The 26,281-nt window shown below is 41.5% G+C and overlaps 2 protein-coding genes across 2 annotated transcripts in view; both read left to right on the forward strand.

The window, feature by feature from the left end:
* Positions 1-677: 677 nt before the first annotated feature.
* Positions 678-13,582, forward strand: LOC311141890 (insulin-like growth factor-binding protein 3 receptor). The gene is made up of 7 exons (XM_084177388.1): positions 678-1,042; positions 1,161-1,325; positions 4,390-4,654; positions 4,816-4,924; positions 5,086-5,236; positions 12,320-12,460; positions 12,611-13,582. Exons 1-7 carry the CDS (start codon positions 1,034-1,036, stop codon positions 12,629-12,631), a joined length of 861 nt encoding a protein of 286 aa, XP_084033514.1. The 5' UTR covers positions 678-1,033; the 3' UTR covers positions 12,632-13,582.
* A 1,360-nt stretch (positions 13,583-14,942) lies between these two features.
* The window catches only part of LOC311141889 (ATPase MORC2-like), a 32,874-nt gene continuing 21,535 nt past the window's right edge, over positions 14,943-26,281 (forward strand). The window contains exons 1-2 of the mRNA XM_084177387.1: positions 14,943-15,085; positions 16,656-16,817. Coding sequence (XP_084033513.1) covers positions 16,750-16,817 — 68 coding nt within the window. The 5' untranslated portion in view covers positions 14,943-15,085; positions 16,656-16,749. The remainder of the gene's footprint in view (positions 15,086-16,655; positions 16,818-26,281) is intronic.

The following is a 26,281-nucleotide window of genomic DNA, read 5'->3' on the forward strand; positions in this document are numbered from 1 at the left end:
ACCAGACATGTCACCCATTGAGCATGTTTGGGATGCTCTGGATCGACTTGTATGACAGCGTGTTCCAGTTCCTGCCATTATCCAGCAACTTCACACAGCCATTGAAGAGGAGTGGGACAACATTCCACTATCAGGCCACAATCGACAGCCTGATCAACAGCCTGATGTGTCGCGCTGCATGCGGCAAATGGTGGTCACACCACATACTGACTGGTTTTCTGATCCACGCCCCCACCTTTTTTTTAAGGTATCCGTGACCAACAGATGCATATCTGTATTCCCAGTCATGTGAAATCCATCGATTAGGGACTAATGAATTTATTTCAATTGACTGATTTCCTTATACAAGCAATAACTCAGTAAAATCTTAGAAACTGTTGCATGTTGCGTTTATATTTTTGTTCAGTGTATATATCTACCTCAATTACCTCGTACCCCTGCACATCGACTTGGTACTGGTACCCTGTGTATATAGCCAAGTTATTATTACATTTATGTGTTGTACTTTTCTATTATGTATTCTCTGCATTGTTGGGAAGGGCCCATAAGTACGCATTTCACTGTTAGTCTACACCTGTTTGTTTACGAAGTATGTGAAGAATAGCATTTTAAATCCGGGCTTTTATTTTTAAGTATTCATCATTACCATACAAATTGACGTCATTGTTTGTGCTGCTGGCAGAATACTAGTTTGCCTTTCAAAACAATATGGTCAATTCTCAGACGTGGCTAGTTTTCCTCATGTGAACTGCATACTTCAGATGTAGCTATCTTAGAAAGCTGCTTGCTAGCTGATTAACTTTCTTCTGATCCGAGTTAACTAGTGAGTTGTAAATTGTACGGAACTGTATGGCTAGCTAGGCGCTGGACTTTTGCTATCAAGAAAACCACAGATAGCTACGAAAGTTGTACTTTGACTGGTAAACTCCGTTGTCTTGACATGTCAAGCAACGCGAGGTAGCATTGCAGAGAACGGCTCGACGTTGGACTAAGCCTACGTCATCCCTGTGGACCTGTCTGTGTAGATGAACCCATGAGCCAGGTAACATATGTTGTTGCTAAATCGCTGTGTGGCGAATGCAATGCGCTTATGGTATGTTTTCCTGAATCCTGTATTGTCATCAGTTTTTTATAGCAGCAATCTGTTGTGTGTGTTACAGGTGTGTGTGATGGGTTCCAGGCAGCCAGTTGCTAATCTAAGGGACTATGTTTCCCAGCACCCTCCTGGGGTCACCTTCTTCCTGTGTGTGCTGACCCTTGCCCTCACCTTCCTAAGCATCGGGTTATATACGCACACACACCGCCTGCCCAACCCAGACACGCAGGTACAACATACATTACACACAGTTAAGGTTGGGCGATATGGCCAAAATATCATATCACGATATTTTTCACATTTGACGGTATTTTATGTTTTAGAATAATAAAAGTTATAAATATTCAGGACCCTAGAGTGGCAACACATTAATTCTGTGTTTTCAATGGGGCATTCTCCATTCTGACTGATTTATACATTTCCTGCACTTTTGTTATCATTTCCACACCGTGTCAAGTAGTACTCAGTAGGACTGTATAATAGATATGGGCCAAAAATCTAGGCCTACAGTAGTTTATTGGTGAACTGTTGAAATCATGGAAATTGTAATTCAAAAATTAGAATATAGTGGGCAGCATTTTGAATACATTGCTGTTTGACATGACAACAAAGGAATAAGCCAGGCAGTAATTATTTTGACAGGGTAGGAACCAAAGGGATTTTCAGTGTTTCCTAGGGGACCCTATATGATGTTACAGTACATGTGTATTCTCCATAGAGAATGATAGAGGCCTCTAGTGGGCAAAAGGCCATTTTAGCATGGGCAGTGCCATTGAGGGCTTCCACCATACTTCCGCCATTTTAAAGTAGGGAACTGGGTGGGGATTCCTATGGGTTGTAGCCTCAATGGCGCTGCCCATGCTGTCACAGACTCTAATGGTACAGATATAGAGGACTCATCTTTATCTCTATGTTATTCACTTACTTCATGTAGCTAGCTAATATATTCATGCTTTGCCTATTCCTCGCTGATTTAGAAGATACAGTTGCACAAACAACATACTGATCTAGGCCTACCCCAGCACTGGTCTCAGGCTGTATATTAGCTAGCTATGTTTGCTCTGACTGATTACATTTAACCATAGAGAATGATAGAGGCCTCTAGTGGCCAAAAGGCTATATTAGCATGGGCAGCACCATTGAGAGCTTCCACAATTTTAATGTAGTCAACTGGGTGGGACATCCAGAGTAAACTATAAAAACGGACATTACACGCGCCAGAGTTGCGTATCACATTTAACAAACTAAACATTTAAATACTGTTTTAAAAGGTAAAATAAAAAAACGGTCCATGCATCAATACCGGTCTATAGTAAAATATGGTATACTGTCCAGCCCTACACATTACACACAATGCCTGCCCAACTCCGACACTCTACAGTTATTCACCCCCCTTGGCATTTTTCCTATTTTGTTACCTTAAAACCTGAAATTAAATTTGATTTTTTTGGGGTTTGTATCATTTCATTTACACAACATGCTTACCACTTTGAAGATGCAAAATATTTTTTATTGCGAAACAAACAAGAAATAAGACAAGACAGAAAACTTGAGCGTGCATAACTATTCACCCCCCCCCCCCCCCCCCCACAAATCAATACTTTGTAGAGCCACCTTTTGCAGCAATTACAGCTGCAAGTCTCTTGGGGTATGTCTCTATAAGCTTGGCACATCTAGCCACTGGGATTGTTGCCCATTCTTCAAGGCAAAACTGCTCCAGCTCCTTCAAGTTGGATGGGTTCCGCTGGTGTACAACAATCTTTAAGTCATACCACAGATTCTCAATTGGATTGAGGTCTGGGCTTTGACTAGGCCATTTCAAGACATTTAAATGTTTCCCCTTAAACCACTCGAGTGTTGCTTTAGCAGTATGCTTAGGGTCATTGTCCTGCTGGAAGGTGAACCTCTGTCCCAGTGTCAAATCTCTGGAAGACTGAAACAGGTTTCCCTCAAGAATTTCCCTGTAGTTAGCGCCATCCACCATTCCTTCAATTCTGACCAGTTTCCCAGTCCCTGCCGATGAAAAACATCTCCACAGCATGATGCTGCCACCACCATGCTTCACTGTGGGGATGGTGTTCTCGGGGTGATGAGAGGTGTTGGGGTTGTGCCAGACATAGCGTTTTCCTTGATGGCCAAAAAGCTCAATTTTTGTCTCATCTGACCAGAGTACCTTCTTCCATATGTTTGGGGAGTCTCCCACATGCCTTTTGGCAAACACCAAACGTGTTTGCTTATTTTTTTCTTTAAGCAATGGCTTTTTTCTGGCCACTCTTCTGTAAAGCCCAGCTCTGTGGAGTGTACGGCTTAAAGTGGTCCTATGGACAGATACTCCAATCTCCGCTGTGGAGCTTTACAGCTCCTTCAGGGTTATCTTTGGTCTCTTTGTTGCCTCTCTGATTAATGCCCTCCTTGCCTGGTCCGTGAGTTTTGGTGGGCGGCCCTCTCTTTGCAGGTTTGTTGTGGTGCCATATTCTTTAATAATGGATTTAATGGTGCTCCGTGGGATGTTCAAAGTTTCTGATATTTTTTTATAACCCAACCCTGAGCTGTACTTCTCTACAACTTTGTCCCTGACCTATTTGGAGAGCTCCTTGGTCTTCATGGTGCCGCTTGCTTCGTGGTGCCCCTTGCTTAGTGGTGTTGCAGACTGGGGCCTTTCAGAACAGGTGTATATATACTGAGATCATGTGACAGATCATGTGACACTTAGATTGCACACAGGAGGACTTTATTTAACTAATTATGTGACTTCTGAAGGCAATTGGTTGCACCAGATCTTATTTAGGGGCTTCATAGCAAAGGGGGTGAATACATATGCACGCACCACTTTTCCTTTATTTATTTTAGAGCATTTCTTTTAACAAGTTATTTTTTTCATTTCACTTCACCAATTTGGACTATGTTGTGTATGTCCATTACATGAAATCCAAATAAAAATCCATTTAAATTACAGGTTGTAATGCAACAAAATAGGAAAAATGCCAAGGGGGATGAATACTTTTGCAAGGCACTGTACAACACACACACCAATAGGCAAAGAACAAAGTTCATGGTAACTTATACTATTATGCCGGAGGTTAGGGAACTGCCCTTTTACCTCGTTCTTTTACTTTTGTCCATACAGTTGAGAGACCTGGCTAGATGACTGCAGAACACAGTTTTTGGCTTTTGGCTCCGCTGTCTGCTCAATGTATATTGGGCATGCAGGCCAAAAAAATCCCCTAAGGGCTAGATGAGTGCAGACCACTTTAGATGTACAGGAAAATGGAAATGCATATTTTCTTGCAAAGGACTGGAACCACTTCCTGTCATCGTTGGCCCACCTCCAGTTGTGTGCAAGAGCCAATGGTACAGCAATGGAGACGGTTTCCTATCCTCCATTTGGGAAAGAGGAGGTAGGTGGAACAGCATTGCTGAACTCCACCCAGAGTCCACCATCCATCACCCAGTTGTCCCTTTGGGTGCCACTGGCTGTGATGGACAGCTCAGACAGCCAATCCCTGAGCGACCTCTGCCTCCATGCAACGTTATTGGCCAGTCAGCTGGGCCTCACAGGTCAGTTTTTGTCCTCGAACGGTAATGGTGCACATTTTATGTTATGGTTAATTGGTTTTATATGATGAAAGCATGCTTAATAATACATAAATGAGAATGATGTGTCATGGTGAAATAACTACAGTAGCAGCAGTAAAAGTTGAAAATGTCTCTCTCCTCAGGTAACGAGGCTGTAAACGTGACACTGATGTTCTCCTCTCCATCTCTGGGGGGCAACTCACACGCCTGCCTTCACGTCAGTGCACCTACACACATCCTACCTCCGACCCTGTGAGTCACACACATACCTAGTCTTACATACACTGGTTCATTCACCTGTTGCATTCAGCTCTGTACAGAGTGCCTGGATGGAACTTCTGCGTTATCTCCTCTGGAGTGTCTCTGCGTGATGTCTAGTGTCTTCAGTAAAGCGTGTGTGTATGTATGTCCAGGCTGCCACCTGTGTGCCCTACCAATGAAGGGACATCCTCTCCTGTCAGAGCGATTGCAATGGAGATAAGCAGCCAGAAGCCCTCAGCGTCACAGTCTTGCTACAGTCTACAGTACACACCTGATCCTACACTCACCGCCATGCTAACGCAGGTACACATACACATGACCCCACACTCACAGCCATGTTCTAACATTTCCGGCGACACACTCACACACAAGTCACAACTTACGGTACTCACCGCCATGCTAACAGGTCAGGGATTCTTGAAAGTCGGGACAATCTTTGTCCGGCAGGGAAATTTTATTTTTTATAGTAGAAAAAAAGAATCTCTTCATTATTTGATCTTAAAAAATACATTTAGGGGAATTTTATTATGGAAAATATTTGTTTTTGTAATTTTCCAAATATTTTTGATTTTATTCAGTTCCATGTTGGCTCTCTGCCAGGAAATGCCCTTGTCCAGAGTAAATTATCACAATTTCAAACTACCCAAAAACGTTTTTCAAATTCTATTAACTGGCAAAAATGTATATTAATTGAAAAATGATCACATGTACAGTGGGGAAAAAAAGTATTTAGTCAGCCACCAATTGTGCAAGTTCTCCCACTTAAAAAGATGAGAGAGGCCTGTAATTTTCAACATAGGTACACGTCAACTATGACAGACAAATTGAGAAAAAAAAATCCAGAAAATCCCATTGTAGGATTTTTAATGAATTTATTTGCAAATTATGGTGGAAAATAAGTATTTGGTCACCTACAAACAAGCAAGATTTCTGGCTCTCACAGACCTGTAACTTCTTCTTTAAGAGGCTCCTCTGTCCTCCACTCGTTACCTGTATTAATGGCACCTGTTTGAACTTGTTATCAGTATAAAAGACACCTGTCCACAACCTCAAACAGTCACACTCCAAACTCCACAATGGCCAAGACCAAAGAGCTGTCAAAGGACACCAGAAACAAAATTGTAGACTTGCACCAGGCTGGGAAGACTGAATCTGCAATAGGTAAGCAGCTTGGTTTGAAGAAATCAACTGTGGGAGCAATTATTAGGAAATGGAAGACATACAAGACCACTGATAATCTCCCTCAATCTGGGGCTCCACGCAAGATCTCACCCCGTGGGGTCAAAATGATCACAAGAACGGTGAGCAAAAATCCCAGAACCACACGGGGGGACCTAGTGAATGACCTGCAGAGAGCTGGGACTAAAGTAACAAAGCCTACCATCAGTAACACACTACGCCGCCAGGGACTCAAATCCTGCAGTGCGAGACGTGTCCCCCTGCTTAAGCCAGTACATGTCCAGGCCCGTCTGAAGTGCATTTGGATGATCCAGAAGAGGATTGGGAGAAAGTCATATGGTCAGATGAAACCAAAATATAACTTTTTGGTAAAAACTCAACTCGTCATGTTTGGAGGACAAAGAATGCTGAGTTGCATCCAAAGAACACCATACCTACTGTGAAGCATGGGGGTGGAAACATCATGCTTTTGGGCTGTTTTTCTGCAAAGGGACCAGGACGACTGATCCGTGTAAAGGAAAGAATGAATGGGGCCATGTATCGTGAGATTTTGAGTGAATACCTCCTTCCATCAGCAAGGGCATTGAAGATGAAACGTGGCTGGGTCTTTCAGCATGACAATGATCCCAAACACACCGCCCGGGCAACGAAGGAGTGGCTTCGTAAGAAGCATTTCAAGGTCCTGGAGTGGCCTAGCCAGTCTCCAGATCTCAACCCCATAGAAAATCTTTGGAGGGAGTTGAAAGTCTGTGTTGCCCAGCGACAGCCCCAAAACATCACTGCTCTAGAGGAGATCTGCATGGAGGAATGGGCCAAAATACAAGCAACAGTGTGTGAAAACCTTGTGAAGACTTACAGAAAACGTTTGACCTGTGTCATTGCCAACAAAGGGTATATAACAAAGTATTGAGAAACTTTTGTTATTGACCAAATACTTATTTTCCACCATCGTTTGCCAATAAATTCATTAAAAATCCTACAAAGTGATTTTCTGGATTTTTTTTTCTCATTTTGTCTGTCATAGTTGACGTGTACCTATGATGAAAATTACAGGCCTCTCTCATCTTTTTAAGTGGGAGAACTTGCACAATTGGTGGCTGACTAAATACTTTTTTTCCCCACTGTAGTTTCTTGCAATAACCACCTCTGACTTAAGGAATATTTCTCTCAAAACTGTGATTCCTATCAAATTTGTCTGGAATTATGGTGAACTCCATCAGATTTATCTAAAATCATAAATTAATCCGAAATGAGCAGCTTCAGCAATACCATGAGAACGCCTTCATCTCCTGATTAACTGTAGTGCAACAAGACCACCCATGGGCTGAAAAGTTCTGTACTTTTGATAGATTTAAACAAAACAATATTGAAATCCCCATGGTTACAACCATAACCTGATAAATCCATCTTCCTTTAATATTAAGATAGAATATGAATTTTGGTTCAAATATGTTCATTTTAATTAGGTTTTAGAGTCAAAGCAACTCAGGAAAAACTAAATTGCTACTTTGTATACCACATGAATAATGAAGAAAATAATGTATTTTGTCAACTCTGTCATTTTGTTGGGAATTGTCAAATGAATAATTTTCCATATTTTACTCATGTTTGTATTTAACTTTAAGACAATAATATCTGTCTTGAGTTTCTGTTGTCAACTCCGTCATTGATTGCTAACCCCCTTAAGATCGATTTTTGTTGTAAATATTCTGAAAAAATATGTTCATTGTCCTGCAATATATGCTTAAACTATTGAAGTACTTGCTGTGCTAGACACAAGGGATATATGTTCGCTTTATAAATCTTGTTTTATGTTATGAATCTAGAAAAACATACCAAAATGCTAACGAAATTAGCCCTGGAGCATTATGCAATGATATAAAACAAAACATAAAGACGTTTGGATATTTGTTTTATATACTGAACAAAAATATAAACGCAACATGCAACAATTTGAAAGATTTTACTGTGTTACAGTTCATATAAGGAAATCAGCCAATTGAAATAAAGTCATTAGGCCCTAATCTATGGATTTCACATGACTGGGCAGGTGTGCAGCCATGGGTGGGCCTGGGAGGGCATACAGTGCATTTGGAAAGTATTCAGACCCCTTGACTTTTTCCACGTTTTGTTACATTACAGCCTTATTCTAAAATCGGTTATCGCTTTTTCCCCCTCATCAATCTACACACAATACCCCATAAGGACAAATCGAAAACAGGTTTTTAGAAATGTTTGCAAATGTATAAAAACATTTCAACAGAAATACCTTATTTGCATAAGTATTCAGACCCTTTGCTATGAGACACGAAATAGAGCTCAGGTGCATCCTGTTTACGTTGATCATTCTATTTCTATTTCTATTTTTTTATTTAGCAGACGCTCTTATCCAGAGCGACTTACAGGAGCAATTAGGGTTAAGTGCCTTGCTCAAGGGCACATCGGCAGATTTCTCACCTAGTCGGCTCAGGGATTAGAACCAGCGACCTTTCGGTTACATCCTTGAGATGTTTCTACAACTTGATTGGAGTACACCTGTGGTAAATTCAATTGATTGGACATGATTTGGAAAGGCACACAACTGTCCAGTGGCGGCTCCTGAAAAAATTCTCAGGGGGGGGCAATTTTTCTGATGATTTAGGTGACCTACACACATTTTAAAAAAGATATGTCCAGCAACAACATGAAGACAGGGGCAGCATATAAGTCAATGCCAGAAGCATTTATTGACTGATCTCAAAAGTGTTGGCTTACAAAAGCAAAATAAGTTATCACAGTAAAAATAATCAAGGGTGTTCTTTCACATTCCTCAACACTGCATAAACAATATGAATTTCCATAAACAAAATGAAATATCAGCTGAAAATACAGCATCTTGGTATTTGTTCAGATTGCAGGATCAACAAGAGCTTTTACCACATTTTTTGCCTCATGGTTGAATTGGAAATATGTGCACCTGAGCATAATTCACAACAAGCAAGCAGGAGCTTTTGATAGAGGCTACTGAAAACATTGATGCAAGTTATTGGTAATAAGAAATTTTTATAGACTTCCATATTCTGCCCTCTTGTATAGATTTGTGAAAATGAACAGTGATAGACATTTTGCCTGAAAACAGAATTTGAAAATAATTTATAGAAAAGGTAAACACAGCTATCTGTATGGCTTTGTAAAAATGAACAACCATATTCTGGCCAATTGTATAGATTTGTAAATATGAACAACCATATTCTGGCCAATTGTATAGATTTGTAAAAATGAACATGAACAGATTATTATTATTTTTTTACTTTTTTTAAAATGAAAAATAACTATTTTAAACAACATCAACTGTGAACTGATTTGGGCGTGTGTGTGTTAAAGAGACAGACAGGGAGGGACAAAGAGAGAGAGAGGCTACATTACTTGTACTGAAACTGTTCTCTTCTCTCTTTCAATGCAGCAAAGCGGTCAATGACTTTCTCATTGAAATCAGGCATGCTGAGGACTAGTTCCCTCTCCATGGAAAGCATGGCCAGTGCATTCAGACGTTCCTGGCCCATTGCATTTCGCAGGAATGTCTTAACTCGTGTCAAAGTTGAGAAACATCTCTCAGCTTCAGCTGTTGTCATGGGAGTAGTTATGAGGATGTTCAACAGAGTCACAGTCTCAGAGAACGTCTCCTGGAGGTTGTAGCTCATGAGAACCTGGTACAGTGCCAGTGCACCACAGTTTGACTTTCTCGTCGTCGGCAAAAAGACCGTTCAGTCTCTCCAAAAGCACACTGGCGATTGAGACTGAGGTTGATTCCGAGATGGGAAGGAACTCAAAAAAGCGCTCCTGCACTTTGTGGTTGCTATCTATGTACCTCAGCACAAGCACCAGCTGTGTCTGTGTAGAAACGTCCGTGGTCTCGTCAGCTTGGATAGCTACGAAGTTCGCCGACTTCACCTCCTCCACAATATGTTCCCTCATGACCGCTAGCATACACTCCAGTAGCTCGTTTTGAATGGTCTTTGATGTGAACTTCTTTCAAAGAGACAATCGAGTTGCACTGAACGCTAGCCATCTTGATAGTAGTACGTGAATTGATTGACGCTGCTACCCGCTCTTTTCTTAGTTACGTTCATGGTTATGTTACGTATGACGAAAGCGCGTAAGTGCAAGCCCTCAGAAACCCATAGTGATTGTATTGAAAGCTCTGATATTTGAAAAAAATAGATTTTACATGAGAGTCTATGAGATACTTCTGGGGCGATTTTCAACCTGACTGAAATCGCCCCAAAAGGGGCGGGGCCATTTGAAGCACGACTTTAGCCTGATTGGACATTTAGTGGCAGATCAGACGTCTAGATTAGAACACTGATAACTACTGTTGCCGTGATATAATTGATTAGAAAAAAATCACTTCCTTTTCCCGTTTGGCAGTGCGTCGCCCATATCGCCCTAATGAACACACCGCCCCTGCATCTGTCTATATAAGGTCCCACAGTTGACAGTGCATGTCAGAGCAGAAACCAAGCCATGAGGTCGAGGAGCTCCGAGACAGGATTGTGTCGAGGCACAGATCTGGGGAAGGGTACCAAAAAATTTCTGCAGCATTAAAGGTCCCCAAGAACACAGTGGCCTCCATCATTCTTAAATGGAAGAAGTTAGGAATCACTAAGACTCTTCCTAGAGATGACCGCCCGGCCAAACTGAGCAATCGGGGAAGAAGGGTCTTGGTCAGGGATGTAACCAAGGACCCGATGGTCACTCTGACAGAGCTCCAGAGTTCCTCTGTGGAGATGGGAGAACCTTCCAGAAGGACAACCATCTCTGCAGCACTCCACCAATCAGGCCTTTAAGGTAGAGTGGCCAGACGAAAGCCATTCCTCAGTAAAAGACATGACAGCCTGCTTGGAGTTTGCCAAAAGACACCAAAAGGACTCTCACACCATGAGAAACAACATTATCTGGTCTGATGAAACCAAGATTTAACTCTTTGGCCTGAATGCCAAGTGTCACGTCTGGAGGAAACCTGGCACCATCCCTACGGTGAAGCATGGTGGTGGCAGCATCATGCTGTGGCGATGTTTTTCAGTGGCAGGGACTGAAAGACAGGATCGAGGGAAAGATGAACGGAGCAGAGTACAGAGAGATCCTTGATAAAAACCTGCTCCAGAGCGCTCAGGACCTCAGACCGGGGTGAAGGTTCACCTTCCAACAGGACAACGACCCTAAGCACACAGCCAAGACAACGCAGGAGTCTCTGAATGTCCTTGAGTGGGCCAGCCAGAGCCCGGACTTGAACCCGATCTAACATATCTGGAGAGATCTGAAAATAGCTGTGCAGCAATGCTCCCCATCCAACCTGACAGAGCTTGAGAGGATCTGCAGTGAAGAATGGGAGAAACTCCCCAAATACAGGTGTGCCAAGCTTGTTGCGTCATACCGAAGAAGACTCAAGGCTGTAAGTGCTGCCAAAGGTGCTTCAACAAAGTGCTGAGTAAATGTGATATACATTTGCAAAAATTTCAACAAACCTGTTTTTGCTTGATCATTTTGGGTATTGTGTGTAGATTGATGAGGGGAAAAAACTATTTAATCCATTTTAGAATAAGGCTGTAATGTAATGTAAATGTGGAAAAAGTCAAGGGGGTCTGAATACTTTTCTAATGCAATGTAGGCCCACCCACTTGGCAGCCAGGCCCACCAACTGGGGAGCCAGGCCCAGCCAATCAGAATTAGTTTTTCCCCACAAACGGCTTTATTACAGACAGAATCTTATTTATTTCAGCTCATTAAACATGGGACGAACGCTTTACATGTTGCGTTTTATATTTTTGTTCAGTGTATATTTGAATAATCTGTTAGAATGAAACAATCAAGGCCTTTAAACGCTTGTTGGACAATTTAAATATAACAATAAAATATTTTTTATGGTGTGTGTGATGGAGTTGACAAATCCAGTTAGGTGCATGTTATGAAGAAAAAAAATGTAATTGTGTTGCTCCTTTACATGGTGTGATAGCTGATACTTTGGTCTATAAACATTTATATTGAAAATGTTGTTAATATTAAGAAAAATACTTGTGACAAAAAGGTTGTGATGGTCCGGTCTTTCAATAATCCCTGAGATACAAACACATGCTGTCAAAGGTACACACTACACACACAGCCATGGAAACACAAGTACAAACACACTGCCCTAGGTCAGTCCCTCTAAACCTGTGTGTAACTCTGCAGAAGGAGCTGGGTCTGGCGGGTAGGCATCTGATCCAGGTGAGTGTGTGTCTGCTGGGGGTGTGTGTGATGCTCTGTTTCTCCGCCAGTCTCACACACTCACACGTACGCCACTACCACAGCAACAGCCTGGACCTGCAAAGGGTAAGGTTGCTAATCTTTCTGATTAATAATAATATAACTAATATACAGTTAATGGGTCGCTGTATTCTTACAGCTCTGCAATCTAAGTGACATGTTGTTTATGTGAGTGTTATTTAACCCAGATGTCATCACTGCTTCCCCCCGTCACAGGAACCACTGATTTGCTCCTGAACCAGTCTCCACCACACCATGCAGCTAGTACCCAGTAGAGAAGAAGAAAGAGGGAGGATGGTTCGATTAAAGGACTCTTTCTGAGAGTGCTGCTTCTGCTGTTGGGATCAGAGTTTGATGGAGCATCTCATTTCAAACTGCTTAGCTGCTGTTGTTGATCTCAACCCATGCCCTGTCCACAAACATTGCCCTCTGATAATACTTTTGAGGTTCTACTCTGTCATGTTATGTTATGACTGCAGGGTGATTGGGCACGTTATTAAATATTTCAATTTTATTTCAACACGTTGCTACATCCTAAGGTGGTTTTATCTGTTCAGGCCTCTTGGCACTTCCATCCATCTGAGCCACCTGCAGCTGTTCATCCCAGTCCAGCTCCTCTCTCTGTAGCGTCCTCTCCACCACTGTCAAAAAAAGCGGAGTCGCTGCCCATCTTCTGCAGCAGACTGAAAATCCATCTCTTCATACTGCACCTTGATTCCAGTACTGTCTTCCCCATTATTATTATTTTTATTTTATTTTTTTTGTCATTTAGCAGACGCTCTTATCCAGAGCGACTTACATGAGCAATTAGGGTTAAGTGCCTTGCTCAAGGGCACATCGACAGATTTTTCACCTAGTCGGCTCGGGGATTAGAACCAGCGACCTTTCGGTTACTGGCACAATGCTCTTAACCACTAAGCTACCTGCCGCCCCATCTTATCACTTCTCCTACAAAGATCACTTGTGGTGCAAACTTGTGTTGAATCTTGCAGTTTATTAGTTTAATAAATTACAGCACTTTTTGTACATAGTACCCCCCATTTTAGGGGACCAGAAGTATTGGGACAAATTCACTTGTGTTCAAAATAATGCATAAGGTCACAGCATTTTATTCTTCACTGTGGGAAAGGGGTGGAAATGCTTGTCATGTTGATATGCTTTTCGCATATTAAACATTATAGTTTTGAATACTGAGAATGCGTCATGCATGATTGCGTTGTTTCCTGCTATTCGTTGATTTCAGTAGCGTATCCCCCTATCTAATTGATCAGCTTTTGTCAAAGCTGAAATGAGTATGACATCCAGGCATTTAAAGTATACTCGATTTTCGAAATGTCTCATACTATTAAACTTTTTTTTTGTACACTCAAACGGCCTACTATTTAGGAAGCAAGTATGGGTATTTGGGGACACACCCAGTATGTTTTTCCACTTGGAACCGATAGGTTCGCTTGACTTTATTCATGGTTTCCTCCTGCTTAAAGGTGTGGGAATTAAGTTAAGGTCAGAATACGGAATATCTGTAGGCACACCTCAATTTCTGTGATCTCCACCCCAAACGAATACCTGGCTGGCACTTGCGTTTCCCCATGCTTAAGTTCAAGGTCAGTATACGATAGGGAGAAAAGTGCATTTAAGTTCCATTTAACTGGAAGTGACTCAGGTCTGAATTCCCCCCACAATCAAGGAAGGTTGGAATTAAGTGTTGTGGAGTTGACCATTTACAGTAGCTGAACATATGTAGCCTACTTAAAATAGACAGTTGTGCACAGATATGGGTGTAGTACTCAAATAAAGTACAAGCATGCATGGGTCAACTATTGCATAAAACAAGGAGACAATGGCAGCCATTTCAGAATTTGCCATTCAACATGGCTGTCTAGTAGTAACTAACAACACATACTGACACAAAACACAAAGCTAAATCTAGGTCCTAAATGAACAAGCAAAAGGATTCAAACGACTGAATATTCTGGAAACAAGGTAAAAACCTGTTCCATTAGCAGAACCAAATGGGTATTCTTTACTGATGTATAACCGTCAACTAACTAGCAGTTAGCAGGCGACTAACGTTGCTAGTTCAACAAACTTACCATGGGGATAATAGAGCAAAGTCGAACTGCATGTCCAAAACAAAGATAAACGTTTAGTTTTGGCTAATAAGAGTTCAACTTTAGAGCTAGCCTAGGCTGAGTTAGAGCAGACAGAGATACTTAGAGAAATTAGTACTATCGGGCCCTCAGCACTAGCATGTGCTGGGCTTCATTACGCATATTACAATAATATTAAACAAAACTTTTACAGGCAAAATGCTCACATTTATATATTGATTACACGACGTAAAGGTCAATGTCTTTAAATATCGTTATTATATTAGCTTATTTCTTCAATCGAGCTAAGAGAGAATCGAGACATTTTACTTCCTGATCATAGACGTGGACAATAATTGACGAATCACAGTAATGTAAATAAATGAGACGTGTTTCTATTGGTGTTCAGATGAACAGTAGAGGCGGGCGTACCCTTCGGACCTTCCTCTCCTCTGTGCGCAGTACTGTGAGGGAGGGGAGAAAGGAGGAGGTTTTCGCGGCCTGTAGAGTTGGTTGTATTCAGAAATGTAACATAGTTATCGATTCGACGGATGTTTTACACGGACCTAAAGTCAATTTGAAGCTGCTGGCGCTCTAAACGGTTTGCATATTGGATAAATATACATGCTAATGTGCTCTTTACAGGTGTTTACGTTACCCAACTAGCTAGCTAGCTAACGTACATGGATGGGTAGCTACCAGATATTGTGGGTGTGAGAGCCAAGATAGGTTGCTAGTTAACTTGGTCAGTAGACGAACCATTTGTTAAAGCATGACTGGACATTGCAACTCGCCAACATTGACAATAACATCGTCTCTTTACTCATCCATACTCGATAATAAAAATTACGTCAAGATTTAGCCTAGATGAGTCTTATGGAATGATCCAGATTAACAGCACTAACAGGCCTCCCACGTGAGTGTTCTCTTCTCGGCGGGCCCGTTTGAAAGTGGAGTGTTACCTGGCGCGTGGTCTATAGAGAGAAATTAGTAGTGGCATCTTTTTCTAGGCAATAACTCCGCCTTCGTTCGTTGGACAAAGCCTATGGGAAAATAGTGTTTTTGTACGGTTTTTTGATAAACGGCCAAATTAATGTCACAGGGGTAGGATATCTTTTATGTTTTGTTCTATGAGATCTTAATCAGCTAACATCATTTTTTGTGGATTTTGAAGCATTTATGTAATCAGAAAAAGCACAAAGGTTTCATAATTCATAAAGGTCATGTTAACTGACTATTATATCATATAACAAAACGTATAGGAACTCCTAAGCCTGTGTTAACTAAAGACCATATTTTTGGCATTTATCCCAAAACCCAGTTCTTTCCCCATTCATTTTCACCATAGGAATGGCTGAACCAACCAGAAGTAACTCCTTTCTGTTTTTTTAGATCTACAAGCTGGCAAGCTATAAACAGGACAGGAGTGGAGCTTGTTTGTGTGTTGATAGAGAGACTGTCATAGTACTAAGTAGCAACATGTCTTTACCTCAAGAAAAAGCACTCAAACCCAGCCATGAATTGGCAGAGGTTGCCAACCACCACAGGACTTATTTCCAAGTTTGAATACTCATACTTACTTTTCAACAGGACTTATTCTTTCTGTTCAGATGAAGTATCAGATATCTAGAGGCTTTTCCTCCAGTGGTATTTGTTCTGGGCAATTCCATTGTAACGGAATTACGCTGACACTCAGATTCACTTTAAGATGTATAGTATAGCAAACAAAAACCATTGATTTCAAAGTTTAAAATTGCACAAGGACTACTTTTAACAATTTCCACTGAACATTTTATAGAACCACATTTACAGGAAGAAGTGTGCAGATACATTTATTGACAAACTGATAATAAAACTAAGGGAGATTTTAACAAACTTTGGATCTGCACAGTTTTTCCAGCAACAGTGTATTTTTTTATATTTTTTACTGTGTTCAAAGTAGTCATTGTGCATAGAGTTGTATGGTTCTTTGAAATCAATGTTTTTTGTTTGGCTTACATTTTTAAGTGAAAAAATCGGAGTCTCAGCGTAATTCCGTTACTGTGGAATTGCCCTTTGATCTTAATGAAAGCTAATTATATTCCAGGCTCTTGTTATTTCACACAATCATAAATCCTTGACACCATGCATACGTTTGACCAGTGGAGCTGACTGCTGCTGTGATTCTGTAGGTGCATGAAGCTCTTGAATAGAGCTCTTGAAAAGCCACACCGGACTGAGAGGAAGTCAGAAAGAAGACCAGGAAGTAGCTTTTAACGAGTGGCGATGGCCTACTCAAACTACAGCACCCTGAACAGGGCTCAGCTCACCTTCGAGTATCTGCACACCAACTCGTAAGTACCGCCTGCAGTATATATATATATATATTTTACACACACACACACACAGTACCAGTCAAAAGTTTGGACACACCTACTCGTTCAAGGGTTTTTCTTTATTTTTACAATTTTCTACATTGTAGAATAATATTGAAGACATCAAAACTATGAAATAACACACATGGAATAATGTAGTAACCCAAAAAGTGTTAAACAAATGAAAATATATTTTATATTTTAGATTCTTCAAAGTAGCCACCCCTTTGCCTTGATGACAGCTTTGCACATTCTTGGCATTCTCTCAACCAGCTTCATGAGGAATGCTTTTCCAACAGTCTTGAAGGAGTTCCCACATATACTGAGCACTTGTTGGCTGCTTTTCCTTCACTCTGCGGTTCAACTCATCCCAAACCATCTCAATTGGGTTGAGGTCGGGTGATTGTGGAGGCCAGGTCATCTGATGCAGCACTCCATCACTATGTTTTGGGTCATTGTCCTTTTGAAAAACAAATAATAGTCAGACTAAGTGCAAACCAGATGGGATGGCATATTGCTGCAGAATGCTGTGGTAGCCATGCTGGTTAAGTGTGCCTTGAATTCTAAATAAATCACAGACAGTGTTACCAGCAAAGCACCATCACACCTTCTCCTCCATGCTTCATGGTGGGAACCACACATGCGGAGATCATCCATTCACCTACTCTGCGTCTTACAAAGACACGGCGGTTGGAACCAAAAATCTCAAATTTTGACTCATCAGACCAAAGGACAGATTTCCACCGGTCTAATGTCCATTGCTTGTGTTTCTTGACCCAAGCAAGTCTCCTCTTCTTATTGGTGTCCTTTAGTAGTGGTTTCTTTGCAGCAATTTGACCAGGAAGGCCTGATACACGCATTCTCCTCTGAACAGTTGATGTTGAGATGTATGTTACTTGAACTCTGTGAAGCATTTATTTGGGCTGCAATCTGAGGTGCAGTTAACTCTAATGAGCTTATCCTCTGCAGCAGAGGTAACTCTGGGTCTTCTTTTCCTGTGGTGGTCCTCATGAGAGCCAGTTACATCATAGTGCTTGATGGTTTTTGCAACTGCACTTGAAGAAACTTTCAAAGTTCTTGAAATATTCCATATTGACTGACCTTCATGTCTTAAAGTAATGATGGACTGTTGTTTCTCTTTGCTTATTTTAGCTGTGCTTGCCATAATATGGACTTGGTCTTTTACCAAATATCTTCTGTATACCACCCCTACCTGATTGGCTCAAACGCATTAAGAAGGAAAGAAATTCCACAAATTAACCTTTAACAAGGCACACCTGTTAATTGAAATGCATTCCAGGTGACTACCTCATGAAGCTGGTTGAGAGAATGCCAAGAGTGTGCAACGCTGAAATCAAGGCAAAGGGTGTCTACTTTAAAGAATCTCAAATATATAATATATTTTGATTTGTTTAACACTTTTTGGGTTACTACATGATTCCATATGTGTTATTTCATAGTTTTCATGAATCATTAATACTACACACATCACATGGAGGTCACAAATTACAAAAGACACATGAAAGTATTACACAACACGTTTTTCCAATGTGGACATTGTAAAGAAGAGAGGAATGTCATTGTGCCCGGCAAGTGAGAATGATTTACAGACTGCCCACACTATGGAGCAGGACATTGCATTCCTTGACAGTCAACAACATGAGTGACTAAAATTGTGTCTTTTTGAAATGTCACAAGATGGTTGAATAGACTACATAAAAAGGAACGGTTACGCTAAAAAGCGTTTTTACCGCAAAATATTGCTACATCATACGGTTGAAAGACCTTCATAAGCAAAACGCGGAGGAGTAGAAAGTCGATGAAAATGGCTGCTAATGGTACCTACATAACAAAGTCATTGATGGATCCAGTTGATACATGACAGCTGTCCAGGGTGTCTGAACTTTAGCTACCTCCCTGAAAACACTACATAAACAACTACTGTTTGGCAGCTAAGGGCTCAGAGAAGGCCACTGGTATAAGTGATTTATGGACAGGAGTGATGCACTTTGGACTAAGGCCAAGATGAGAAAGAGAGACTAACACCATCAAACATCACCCCATAAATAGCTGATGCAACTTGTAGATCAATACTCTCCCCTCAAAACGTGAAGATATTTCACTGGGAGGCTTCAACATATAAAGCCCTGTTTACATAAAATGGGCATTAATTAATCATATTGGATATGAGTCTAAGCACAGCCTGACTATGTAGGACTCATGAAATCACCAGAGACCAACTGTATATGATGCTTGATGATGATGCAGGCAATGTGAGATTTTCATTTGAGGATTCTTAACACCCCCACCCCTGAAAACACACACACATACTGTACTTCTTCATGCAGAGTGCTGTTGAACTCTGGCCACATGTAAATAACGCCACATTCATGGTTTGCCAGAGCAAGGAATAATATCCCCACAGGGGCATTTTTATGTTCTCACGTTTGGAGAGGATAGAGATCATAACAGGTATAACAAGGTATTCTAAAAATAAGGTAAAACTATTTTAGAGGAGGTTTAGCTTCCTAAAGCCTCTTATACCTGCTGCCCGAGGTTAATACTTCATGCACTCCACCCTCTCCTGTGGCATTTCCTCTCAAACAACAAAAGGAAAGTATAATGTCTTGCCTTCACTGGGATGAATGAATGGAACAGCCAAAGAGGAAGAAGGATACAAACTGCAATCAAACCTGGATCGTCCATGCGCCCTAAGACCATGTTGGCCCACTTGGCATTCTTTCTGGGAGCTAGCATGCGTGTTCAGGTCTCGAGCAAAGTTACTTAGTTCACCAGAACACATCTGCTACACATTGCCTGACGACTCAAACTGAATTCTTCCGCTCCTCTATGTTCGCTATATACTTCAGTCTGAGACTGCCTTCATTGAAGTAGTTTGTGGTGACCTCAAAATGAAGGGTGTTGTACAAAACAAAGTCATCAGCGATGGGATCATTTCTAACCAGAGTATCAAAGCCAATGACACATTTTCAGAAATGACGCTTTACCCACGTGTTCTGGCTCTGGCCTAACCCATCGGTTTCTGGGACCAATCGGAACGGTTAGAATATGTTTACTTTCTAGAAATCGTCTGAGAGGTATTCATATCTAAACTTATTGCGGAGAAGACACTAACGTCTGTGGGCGTGGCGTAGTGTTTGGCCGGAGCAAGGAGTTTGGGTAGCCAGGCAGTGCTACACAATTACATAAATATGAAACACTCCAGTAGAGAATCTCAGACACAAACTCACTGGGCCATGGCCTCATCGGACCTGCTCTTACTTGGGGCCAAGGTGAGATCGCTGGGGACTTTTTGATGGACTTTACATAACAATGGCTAACTGTGAACATGGGTTAAGGACATGCTTCGGTACTTTGGAGACTAGTAAGTATTTTTTAAACCTCCCGCTTTGGGCTAGATGTGTCAATGTGTAGTTCATACATGCATAACCTATGAGCATAATGACTTTCTTACCTCAATTAGCCATGAAATCCCTAGTTTGAAACCGTCTGTTTTCTGGAAGCTGTGCTGTGCCATTTTCCCTACATTTCCCCCAGTGGAGGCTGGTGGGAGGAGCTAGACTTTTTCCACATTTTGTTGTTAAAGCCCGAATTTAAAATTGATTACATTTATTTTTTATGTCACTGATCTACACACAATACCCCATAATGTTAAAGTAATTATGTTTTTACACTTTTTTACAAATTAATAAAACATTTAAAGCTGAAATGTCTTGAGTATTCAACCCCTTTGTTATGGCACGCCTAAATAATTTCAGGAGTAAAAATTTGCTTAACAAGTCAGATAAGTTGAATGTACTCACTCTGTGTGCAATAATGGTGTCTAACATGATTTTTGAATGATGACCCCATCTCTGTACCCCACACATACAATTATATGTAAGGTCCTTCAGTTGAGCAATACATTTCAAGCACAGATTCAACGACAAAGACCAGGGAGGTTTTCCAATGCCTTGCAAAGAAGGGCACCTATTGGTAGATGTGTGTAAAAAAAATAAAATAAAAATAATAATTATAATAGCAGACATTGACTTTCCCTCTGAACATGGTGAAGTTATTAATTACACTTTGGATGGTGTATCAATACACCCAGTCACTACAATGATACAGGTGTCCTTCTTAACTCGGTTGATGGAGAGGAAGGAAACCACTCAGGAATTTCACCATGAAGCCAATGGTGATTTAAACCAGTTACATAGTTAAATGGCTTGTGGTAGGGGAGAACTGGGGATCAACAACATTGTAGTTACTCCACAATGCTAACCTAATTGACAGAGTGAAAAGAAGGGAGCCTGTACAGAATACAAATAATCCCAAACATCCATCCAGTTTGCAATAAGGCACTAAAGTAATTCTGCAAAACATTTTTGTCCTGAATACAAAACATTATGTTTGGGGCAAATACAACACATCACTGAGTACCACTCTTCATATTTTCAAGCATGGTGGTGGCTGCATCATGTTATGGGTATGTTTGTCATCGGCAAAGACTAGGGAGTTATTTAGGATAAAAAGAAAAGGAATAGAGCTGAGCACAGGCAAAGTCCTAGAGGAAAACCTGGTTCAGTCTACTTCAGACACTGGGAAACAAATCCACCTTTCAGCAGGACAATAACCTAAAACTCAAGGCCAAATATACACTGGAGTTACTTACCAAGACAACATTGAATGTTCCTGAGTGGCCTGGTTACATTTTTGACATAAATCGGCTTGAAAATCTATGGCAAGATTTGAAAATGACTGTCTAGCAATGATCAATAACCAACTTGACAGAGCTTGAATAATTTTTTAAAGAATAATAGGCAAATATTGTACAATCCAGGTTTGCAAAGCTCTTCGAGACTTGTCCAGAAAGACTCAAAGCCGTAATCGCTGCCAATGGTATTTCTAACATATTGACTCAGGGGTTGAATACTTACTTAATCAAAATATATTTGTTTTCCATTTAATAAGAACATTTTGTACATGTGGGCTCCCTAGCAATTTGCGTTCCAGCCAATGAGATTCAGCCCCTCGCCATTTGAGTGACAGCTAGCAAGAATCACACAGAGCAGAGCGAGAAAGCAAGCATTGACATGTTGCACATACAGTTGAAGTCGGAAGTTTACATACACTTACGTTGGAGTCATTAAAACTTGTTTTTCAACCACTCCACAAATTTCTTGTTAACAAACTATAGTTTTGGCAAGTCGGTTAGGACATCTACTTTGTGCATGACACAAGTACTTTTTCCAACAATTGTTTACAGACAGATTATTTCACTTATAATTCACTGTATCACAATTCCAGTGGGTCAGAAGTTTACATACACCTCAGAAAAAACATTGTAGACCTCTGGTTCATCCTTGGGAGCAATTTCCAAACGGCTGAAGGTATATACAAACGTTCATCTATACAAACAATAGTACGCAAGTACAGTGAGGGAAAAAAGTATTTGATCCCCTGCTGATTTTGTACATTTGCCCACTGACAAATAAATTATCAGTCTATAATTTTAATGGTAGGTTTATTTGAACAGTGAGAGACAGAATAACAACAAAATAATCCAGAAAAACACATGTCAAAAATGTTATAGATTGATTTGCATTTTAATGAGGGAAATAAGTATTTGACCCCCTCTCAATCAGAAAGATTTCTGGCTCCCAGGTGTCTTTTATACAGGTAACGAGCTGAGATTAGGAGCACACTCTTAAAGGGAGTGCTCCTAATCTCAGTTTGTTACCTGTATAAAAGACACCTGTCCACAGAAGCAATCAATCAATCAGATTCCAAACTCTCCACCATGGCCAAGACCAAAGAGCTCTCCAAGGATGTAGACCTACACAAGGCTGGAATGGGCTACAAGACCATCGCTGAGCAGCTTGGTGAGAAGGTGACAACAGTTGGTGCGATTATTCGCAAATGGAAGAAACACAAAAGACCTGTCAATCTCCCTCGGCCTGGGGCTCCATGCAAGATCTCACCTCGTGGAGTTGCAATGATCATGAGAACGGTGAGGAATCAGCCCAGAACTACACGGGAGGATCTTGTCAATGATGTCAAGGCAGCTGGGACCATAGTCACCAAGAAAACAATTGGTAACACACTACGCCGTGAAGGACTGAAATCCTGCAGCGCCCGCAAGGTCCCCCTGCTCAAGAAAGCACATATACAGGCCCGTCTGAAGTTTGCCAATGAACATCTGAATGATTCAGAGGAGAACTGGGTGAAAGTGTTGTGGTCAGATGAGACCAAAATCAAGCTCTTTGGCATCAACTCAACTCGCTGTGTTTGGAGGAGGAGGAATGCTGCCTATGACCCCAAGAACACCATCCCCACCGTCAAACATGGAGGTGTAAACATTATGATTTGGGGGTGTTTTTCTGCTAAGGGGACAGGACAACTTCACCGCATCAAAGGGATGATGGACGGGGCCATGTACCGTCAAATCTTGGGTGAGAACCTCCTTCCCTCAGCCAGGGCATTGAAAATGGGTCGTGGATGGGTATTCCAGCATGACAATGACCCAAAACACACGGCTAAAGCAACAAAGGAGTGGCTCAAGAAGAAGCACATTAAGGTCCTGGAGCCTAGCCAGTCTCCAGACCTTAATCCCATAGAAAATCTGTGGAGGGAGCTGAAGGTTCGAGTTGCCAAACGTCAGGCTCGAAACCTTAATGACTTGGAGAAGATCTGCAAAGAGGAGTGGGACAAAATCCCTCCTGAGATGTGTGCAAACCTGGTGGCCAACTACAAGAAACGTCTGACCTCTGTGATTGCCAACAAGGGTTTTGCCACCAAGTACAAAGTCATGTTTTGCAGAGGGGTCAAATACTTATTTCCCTCATTAAAATGCAAATCAATTTATAGCATTTTTTACATGCGTTTTTCTGGACTTTATTGTTGTTATTCTGTCTCTCTGTTCAAATAAGCCTATCATTAAAATTATAGACTGATCATGTCTTTGTCAGTGGGCAAACGTACAAAATCAGCAGGGGATCAAATACTTTTTTCCCTCACTGTATAAACACCATGGGACCACGCAGCCGTCATACCGCTCAGGAAGGAGACGCGTTCTGTCTCCTAGAGATGAACGTACTTTGGTGCGGAAAGTGCAAATCAATCCCAGAACAACAGCAAAGGACCTTGAGAAGATGCTGGAAGAAACGGGTACAAAAGTATCTATATCCACAGTAAAATGAGTCCTATATCGACGTAACCTGAAAGGCCGCTCTGCAAGGAAGAAGCCACTGCTCCAAAACCGCCATAAAAAAGGCAGACTACGGTTTACAACTGCACATGGGGACAAAGATCGTACTTTTTGGAGAAATGTCCTCAGGTCTGATGAAACAAAAATATAACTGTTTGGCCATAATGGCCATCGTTATGTTTGGAGGAAAAAGGGGGGCTTGCAAGGCGAAGAACACCATCCCAACCGTGAAGCACAGGGGTGGCAGCATCATGCTGTCGGGGTGCTTTGCTGCAGGAGGGACTGGTGCACTTCACAAAATAGATGGCATCATGAGGAAGGACAATTATGTGGATATATTGAAGCAACATCTCAAGACATCAGTCAGGAAGTTAAAGCTTGGTCGGAAATGGGTCTTCCAAATGGACAATGACCCCAAGCATACTTCCAAAGTTGTGGCAAAATGGCTTAAGGACAACAAAGTCAAGGTATTGGAGTGGTCATCACAAAGCCATGACCTCAATCCTATAGAAAATCTGTGGGCAGAACTGGAAAAGCATGTGCGAGCAAGTAGGCCTACAAACCTGACTCAGTTACACCAGCTCTGTCAGGAGGAATGGGCCAAATTTCACCCAACTTATTGTGGGAAGCTTGTGGAAGGCTACCTGAAACGTTTGACCCAAGTTAAACAATTTAAAGGCAATGCTACCAAATACTAATTGAGTGTATGTAAACTTCTGACCCACTGGGAATGTGATTAAAGAAATAAAAGCAGAAATAAATCATTCTCTCTACTACAGCCGTGGTCAAAAGTTTTGAGGTGACACAAATATTTTCACAAAGTCTGCTCCCTCAGTTTTTATGATGGCAATTTGCATATACTCCAGAATGTTATGAAGAGTGATCAGATGAATTGCAATTAATTGCAAAGTCCCTCATTGCCATGAAAATGAACTTAATCCCCCAAAAAACATTTCCACTGCCACAAAAGGACCAGCTGACATCATGTCAGTGATTCTCTCGTTAACACAGGTGAGAGTGTTGACGAGAACAAGGCTGGAGATCACTCTGTCATGCTGATTGAGTTAGAATAACAGACTGGAAGCTTTAAAATGAGGGTGGTGCTTGAAATCATTGTTCTTCCTCTGTTAACCATGGTTACCTGCAAGGAAACGTGCCGTCATCATTGCTTTGCACAAAAAGGGCTTCACAGGCAAGAATATTGCTGCTAGTAAGATTGCACCTAAATCAACCAGTTTGTAGCTCAGTTGGTAGAGCATGGGGCTTGCAACACTAGGGTTGTGGGTTCGATTCCCACGGGGGGGGCCAGTATGAAAAATGTATGCACTCACTAACTGTAAGTCGCTCTGGATAAGAGCGTCTGCTAAATGACTAAAATGTAAAATGTATCGGATCATCAAGAACTTCAAGGAGAGAGGTTCAATTGTTGTGAAGAAGGCTTCAGGGCGCCCAAGAAAGTCCAGCAAGCGCCAGGACCGTCTCCTAAAGTTGATTAAGCTGCGGGATCGGGGCACCACCAGTGCAAAGCTTGCTCAGGAATGGCAGCAGGCAGGTGTGAGTGCATCTGCACGCACAGTGAGGCGAAGACTTTTGGAGGATGGATGTGTGGGGTTGCTTCTCAGCCAAGGGAGTGGGCTCACTCACAATTTTGCCTAAGAACACAGCTATGAATAAAGAATGGTACCAACACATCCTCCAAGAGCAACTTCTCCCAACCATCCAAGAACAGTTTGGTGACGAACAATGCCTTTTACAGCATGATGGAGCACCTTGCCATAAGGCAAAAGGGAAAACTAAGTGGCTCGGGGAACAAAACATCGACATTTTGGGTCCATGGCAAGGAAACTCCCCAGACCTTAATCCCATTTGAGAACTTGTGGTCAATCCTCAAGAGGCGGGTGGACAAACCAAAACCCACAAACTCCAAGCATTGATTTTGCAAGAATGGGCTGCCATCATTCAGGATGTGGCCCAGAAGTTAATTGACAGCATGCCAGGGCGGATTGCAGAGGTCTTGAAAAAGAAGGGTCAACACTGCAAATATTGACTCTCAGCATAAACTTAATGTACTTGTCAATAAAAGCCTTTGACAGTTATGGAATGCTTGTAATTATACTTCAGTATACCATAGTAACATCTGACAAAAATATCTAAAAACACTGAAGCAGTAAACTTTGTGAAGACCAATACTTGTGTCATTCTCAACTTTTGACCATGACTGTATTATTCGGAC

Source organism: Coregonus lavaretus (assembly GCF_964263955.1).
Source record: "Coregonus lavaretus genome assembly, chromosome: 14".
NCBI lineage: Eukaryota > Metazoa > Chordata > Actinopteri > Salmoniformes > Salmonidae > Coregonus > Coregonus lavaretus.

What these genes read in the sequence shown, in the direction of transcription:
- LOC311141890 (XM_084177388.1), top strand. An exon ending in CAGTCAGCTGGGCCTCACAG is followed by an intron (nt 4,655 to 4,815) that starts GTCAGTTTTTGT and finishes CTCTCTCCTCAG; the next exon opens with GTAACGAGGCTGTAAACGTG. An exon ending in CACATCCTACCTCCGACCCT is followed by an intron (nt 4,925 to 5,085) that starts GTGAGTCACACA and finishes ATGTATGTCCAG; the next exon opens with GCTGCCACCTGTGTGCCCTA.